The sequence below is a fragment of the Sinocyclocheilus anshuiensis genome, unplaced genomic scaffold (assembly GCF_001515605.1).
Source record: "Sinocyclocheilus anshuiensis isolate Anshui unplaced genomic scaffold, SAMN03320099.WGS_v1.1 scaffold112, whole genome shotgun sequence".
NCBI classification, from domain to species: domain Eukaryota; kingdom Metazoa; phylum Chordata; class Actinopteri; order Cypriniformes; family Cyprinidae; genus Sinocyclocheilus; species Sinocyclocheilus anshuiensis.
In genome coordinates this window covers 1,282,627-1,289,954 of record NW_015557175.1, presented here as the reverse complement: position 1 = coordinate 1,289,954, position 7,328 = coordinate 1,282,627, and the positions used below count along the sequence as shown (strand labels likewise).

At 34.7% G+C, this 7,328-nt stretch overlaps 1 protein-coding gene across 1 annotated transcript in view; it reads right to left on the bottom strand.

The window, feature by feature from the left end:
- LOC107678424 (bone morphogenetic protein 1-like) overlaps window positions 1-7,328 on the bottom strand; it is a 94,589-nt gene that overhangs the window by 59,341 nt on the left and 27,920 nt on the right. The window contains exons 2-3 of the mRNA XM_016473678.1: window positions 3,824-3,937; window positions 1,667-1,807 (exon numbers count right to left, since the gene is read on the bottom strand). Coding sequence (XP_016329164.1) covers window positions 1,667-1,807; window positions 3,824-3,937 — 255 coding nt within the window. The remainder of the gene's footprint in view (window positions 1-1,666; window positions 1,808-3,823; window positions 3,938-7,328) is intronic.

Genomic DNA, 7,328 nt, shown 5'->3' with positions numbered 1-7,328 from the left:
GGAAAGAGTTTAATAACAATATTATAATAATATATATATATATATATCATAATATTGTGGTTTTCTTCACAAAGTCAACCAAAATATGTTTCACATTCAAATCGCCTGGATTCAAAATCTAACTTAAACCTGGTAAGCAGGAGTAATTTTATATTACAATTTTATAACAAGATATGTATCTTAACAATTGTGGTTTTCGTTGCGAAGTCAACCAAAAACTGTTTCGCATACAAATCACTTAGATTCAAAATCTAACTTAAACCTGGAAAATAAACTAGAAAAAAATATGAATAAAATGGCTATAAATAAATAAATAAATCACTCTATATTAATTTTAGGTCACTAATTAAATGTGACCCTGGACCACAAAACCAGTCATAAGGGTCAATTTTTTGAAATTGAGATTCATACATCATCTGAAAGCTGAATAAATAAGCTTTCCATTGATGTATGGTTTGTTAGGAACACAACTATTTGAAAATCTGGAATCTGAGGGTGCAAAAAAATCTAAATACTGAGAAAATCGCCTTTAAAGTTGTCCAAATGAAGTTCTTAGCAATGCATAATACTAATCAAAAATTAAGTTTTGATATATTTACGGTAAGAAATTTACAAAATATCTTCATGGAACATGATCTTTACTTAATATCCTAATGATTTTTGGCATAAAAGAAAAATCGATAATTTTGACTCATACAATGTTTTTTTTTGGCTATTGCTACAAACATACCCCAGCGACTTGAGACTGCTTTTGTGGTCCAGGGTCACAAATAAGTAATTTTGAGACATTAGGTTTGTCCCAATTAGCGTGTGCACTATTCAATGCCGTTTTGTAGTATAAATAGTGCAAGGAGTGCGTTCACACTGAAATTTCAAAACAAAAAAAGTGGACTTTAAATACCCGGATGATGCACTTAATTAACTGGAAAAAACAAAGTGTGGAACGTTGGACAGTCACAATTTTAATTAAGACTTATGCTGAATGACAAAATAACCTTATATATTTCATACACTACATAGTTGAGTACATAGTGCATAGGTACATAGGGTGTAAGTGCATAGTAGTGCATCATTTGGGACACAGCTATTGACATCATGTGACCGTCAGATTCCAGACTTGATTCCACTGAAGCACTAGATGTTCTTTGGATCATTATCAAATCGTGCTGGAGAACATGATCATAAGGTTTTGCAAATCAAACTTGCACATTTTATGTCTTCATATAGTTTTGACTTAATTGGGAGTAATTATCATTTAAATAAATATTTCAAAATTCAGCAATGTTGTGTACAGGTGCACCAGCAATGTCATGCACCTATTTGTTGTGTTTTGTCATTTCGCTGCCTTACGCAAGATAACACATGAGCAAAGAAAAACACCTTTTTATCTTTGTATTACTTTAAAAGTAAAGCAGTTCTTTTATAATTGAGTTCCAAGAACAACTTATTTTGAGCTCCACAGGAAAAAAAGTCAAACAAATGGAGTGACATGAGGTTAGACTGACCGATTTCAGACACATGAATGTGTGATTTCTTGCACAAACATGTTTTTCCTACAGTACTATAATCATGCAACTTAATAATCAAACAGATGTTATCGATCACATGGCTGTTGTTTTCCACTAAAACTTAAACATGGAAAGCTGTGCATGTGCACATGACTTACCGCTGAAGTTCCCGCTGATGACGTAAGGAATGACGCCCTCGGGCCACACCCTCTCAGGTCTGGACGTCGCTGCCCTCTTCCTGCGATAGGATCCCCGACTGGACGCCGTATCGTTTGTATTCGTCTCATTGTTAAGTGAACCTAACATTTCCGACACCAAATGAAGAGAAACTCAAACCGTCAGTCTGGAACCTCAACATCACAAGTTCCAGAGAAAGAGAGATTACACATCATCTTCTACATCTTACATTTACATTTAACTTATAAAACGGATAGTTGCGGTCCTTGATTCTGATTGGCTGAGCCGCGTTCGAAGCTGTTGTAAATTACTCTACAAACATACACCTTTGTTTACTTCTGTGTGTTGCTCGGCAACCACTTTGTTGGTAGCTGTTATAAATTCACTGTAAACCACAGCTTCTTGGGGCTTATTGCTTTAATAAATAACCCACATTTGCAAAATTGTAAGAGCATTTTCCACTAACATCTGGCAACCTGAACCAGTCCAAATACTTTTTGTGTTCATTTTAAACTACCGTTTTATCATTTAAAACTTGACAAACTTTTTTATGAAATGTTTTGTTTGATATTCTTTGATCTAGATCAAGAGTCCAAATTAGGCCTGGGCGATAAAACGGTATCGATATTTATCGACGGTACACCTTCTTCGATAACGATATAAAAAAATTTCGATATAGGCACGTGCTCCGAGGGACGCAGACAGCACACACAAACATGAACACATGCTGAATTGAGTGCTGTGACTGCCTGTGATGAGGAGATTGTGAATAAAAAAATTTTAAATAAACATTTGCATTTGAATGCAAAAATAGTACTAATTAAATGTTAGGAGTGCGTCAGGGAGCGTCATCAGTGGAGCACGAGATGCGGTGATGATGCAAGTGACGTTGTTGCATTTTAATGTTTTGTTAGTGTTAATGTTTTGTTTAGCCCACAAGATGCGCCGCTGCTGCGTTATTCATTCAAAATATTATAGAAACTCAATGCCGAGAAGATCTTGAATGGGTTAAAACCGATACCAAGCCATTCACACAGAACACATATTCAGCGCATTTCTTAGACGGACAAATAGGACTGCTGCACTCGCGTCTCACACAAGAGATGTAGCCATGCAAAGTTAAAACAGTTTAAAATTTTAGAAAACACGTCGCGAATTTGTGGAGGTTTATTCCTTTTCACTGCGTCTCATATGTTTTTAAATACAATCAGAGTGAATTGCGCCCTCGGGAGACAAGTCAAAAGTTTCCTTAAGACCTATTTAATCGGCATATAAAACATTAGATATTAGATATTTGTTTAATTTTTATTGTGTGTTTGACTGTTAAAACAAAAAAAATATTTGTTGTTTGTCTCAATAAATTGGGTTAATTTAAAAATACAGTGGTTCAATTAAAAAAAAAATTCTATTGCTCTTTCAAACAAAACAATATTTGTTGTTTGTCTCAATAAATTGGGTTAATTTAAAAATACAGTGGTTCAATTAAAAAAAAAATTCTATTGCTCTTTCTTTTAAAAAAGGTTATAAAAAAATGTCAATAATTATCGATACCGAACGATATGAAACATTATATCGTTGATACATTTTTTAGCTATATCGCCCAGCCCTAGTCCAAATACATTTTTTGTGGCCAATGTATGTGCCATTTACAAATATGAGACTTTAAATTGTCTACTGAACGGTAACCACTAACTCAAATCTGTTCATATTCTGTTATAGCACAGCATGTTTTTTTCTATTGTTTTGAATGCTAGGTTACAACTCCTACACACAGACTGGACTGGACTAGATAGCAAAACAGACTCGTCTTATCTGACGTTGAATTCTGTCCCTTGTTCCCATTTCTTTATCATCTCATGTTTTTTCCCCTCCTCTGCAAACTTCCTTCTGGGGTGAAAATATCATAAAGCTAAAAGCTAATTATGAGAAAATTCGCTGTCATTTTGTCAGATCCCAATTGCAATGTGTTGTTGTGTTTGGGAATGTGGGAACTGTTTCTCGACAGGCTTTTCTCTGTTGGTTTAAAAACATATGGCTTCAAGCTCTCTTCCTGAGTCTCTGACTGCCAATTAAGCCTGGCACAAAGTTTATATAAAGCAGGCCCATGCACTCAAACTCACGCATACATGCACACTTACCCGCATCTGTGTGATTCAGAACTGTGACCGTTCTCTCTGCTAAATTCACAATGCGGTCCACTTTAAACATGCGCATATCTTCCTCATCCAGCGCGATGTCTCCGAGATAAGCAACTGAAACAAACATAAAGAGGAGTGCTTTTAACTTCTCAAGCAATGGTTATATAACAATTCGCTTTGAAGCCAATTTTCAAGGAATGATTATGTAGCACATCACTTAGAAAAAGGGACAGATTCTGTGGTATCTAGGTCTCCAATATGACAAAAATTGATTTTAAAACAAATAAATGAATCAAAGATGTATTATATACATTATATACCCTACCAAGTTAAAGTGGCAGTAAGAATATTTATTTAGAAATTTAAACTTTTATTCAGCAAGCATTAAACTGATCAAAAGTGGAAAAAAAAAGATAATGTCATAAAAATTGTATTTCAAATAAATGCTGTTCTGTTGAATTTTCTAAAAATTAAAAAAAAAAAGACTTTATTTTTTGGTTTTCAAAAAAATGCATCACCGTTTCCACAAAAAATATTAAGCAGCACAACTGTTTTCAACATTGATAATAATAATAAATGTTTCTTGAGCAGCAATTCAGCATATTAGTATGATTTCTGAAGGATCATGTGACACTGAAGACTGTGCAGAAAATTCAGCTTTTCATCACAGGAATAAATTACATTTTAAAATGTATTCAAATAGCAGACAAGTTATTTTAAATTGTAATAATATTTCACCATATTACTGCATTTTTTATCAAATAAATACAGCATTGATGCTTGCTTTAGTATAAATCAATAATTTGTACTTCAAATAACTGTAAGCCTTTTCACATCATTCACATTATTTGTGCATGTGTTTATGTAAGCTAATTCATGAGGTTTGTAGCGGATGGTGTGGAATCTAATTCCTTGTGTACGTTTTTTAAAGAGGGCGCACACCTGCCAGTATCTTCAAACGGTTATATCAAAACAACCCCCTACAAGCTTTCAGGGTCCAGCGAGCTGATAGACACCTCATCATTTTTTAATGATCATCTACGATGCCATTTATAGCTGGGGTCATCACTCGTGCCATGATAAATAAATCATCCATCGAAAGAGGGAAGCTGATTAACGTTCGGAAGCTAAGTGAGCGACTGCACGCCTCTAATGATCCACACAACAGGTAGAGTCTCTGCGTTGGTAGAGATTAATTAGCCTGTCAGGGACTAATTGCATCTTTAGAAGCATTGCCACTTTGATTGGGATTGAGAGAATCAACAGCATCTTCAGTTTTAAAGGCAGCTATTTCACACGAGTGTGCAACGATGAATAAATGAATTATAATTAAATGGAAGCATATTCTTCACATTTGTGACATGTTTTTGGTTTTCCCTGAAGTGCACTTTTAAAATGCTTTCAAACCTGAGTATGTTTGTGAGAAAACAGTAATTAGCATGTGAGTAATTATATTGTTTGAGTTTGTGTGTGTAAGTGTGGATAGAACGATAGAACGATAGAACGACAGATAGATAAACAGAACGATAGATAGACAAAACGATAGAACGATAGATAGATAGACAACGATAGATAGACAGAACGATAAAACGATATAGATAGACAGAACGATAGATAGACAGAACGATAAAACGATAGATAGATAGACAGAACGATAGATAGACAGAACGATAAAATGATAGATAGATAGATAGATAGATAGATAGATAGATAGATAGATAGATAGAACGACAGATAGATAGATAGACAGATAGACAGAACGATAGATAGATAGAACGACAGACAGATAGAACGATAGATAGAACGATAGAACGATAGATAGATGGATAGATGGACGGATGGATGGATGGATGATGGATGGATGGACAGATAAAACGACAGACAGATAGAACGATAGATAGAATGATAGATAGATAGATAGATAGATAGCCAACTGCAGCTGCTGAGAAACCACACACAGGTCAAAGGTCCAGACTGACAGACAGACAGACAGACAGACAGACAGATAAGATAGATAGATAGATAGATAGATAGATAGATAGATAGATAGATAGAACGATGGATAGAATGATAGAACGATGAATAGATGGATAGAACGATAGATAGATAGATAGATAGATAGATAGATAGATAGATAGATAGATAGATAGATGAATGGATAGATGGACGGATAGATGGATGGATAGATAGATGGATAGAACGATGGATAGATGGATAGAACGATAGATAGATAGAACGATAGACAGATAGAACGATAGATAGATAGATAGATAGACAGATAGATAGATACATAGATAGATAGATGATAGATGGATAGATGGATAGATGGAACGATAGATGGATGGATAGAATGATGGATAGAACGATAGATGGATAGATGGATAGATAGATGGATAGATGGAACGATAGATGATGGATGGAACGATACATGGATGGATAGATGGATAGAATGATGGATAGATGGATAGAACGATAGAACGATAGAACGATAGATAGATAGATAGATAGATAGATAGATAGATAGATAGATAGATAGATAGATTGATGGAACGATAGATGGATGGATAGAACGATAGAACGATGGATAGATGGATAGAACGATAGAACGATAGAACGATAAAACGATAGATAGATAGATAGATAGATAGATAGATAGATAGATAGATAGATAGATAGATAGATAGATTGATAGATAGATGGCTAGATAGATACATAGATAGATAGATAGATAGAACGATGGATAGAACGATAGAACGATGGATAGATGGATAGAACGACACACAGATAGAACGATAGACAGATAGAACGATAGAACGATAGATAGATAGAACGATAGAACGATAGAACGATAGATAGATAGATAGATAGATAGATAGATAGATAGATAGATAGATAGATAGATGAATGGATAGATGGACGGATAGATGGATGGATAGATAGATGGATAGAACGATGGATAGATGGATAGAACGATAGATAGATAGAACGATAGACAGATAGAACGATAGATAGATAGATAGATAGACAGATAGATAGATACATAGATAGATAGATGATAGATGGATAGATGGATAGATGGATAGATGGATAGATGGATAGATAGATGGATAGATGGAACGATAGAACGATAGATGGATGGATAGATAGATGGATAGAATGATGGATAGAACGATAGAACGATAGATAGATAGATAGATAGATAGATGGATGGATGGATGATGGATGGATGGACAGATAAAACGACAGACAGATAGAACGATAGATAGAACGATAGAACGATAGATAGATGGATAGATGGACGGATGGATGGATGGATGATGGATGGATGGACAGATAAAACGACAGACAGATAGAACGATAGATAGAACGATAGAACGATAGATAGATGGATAGATGGACGGATGGATGGATGGATGATGGATGGATGGACAGATAAAACGACAGACAGATAGAACGATAGATAGAATGATAGATAGATAGATAGATAGATAGATAGATAGATAGA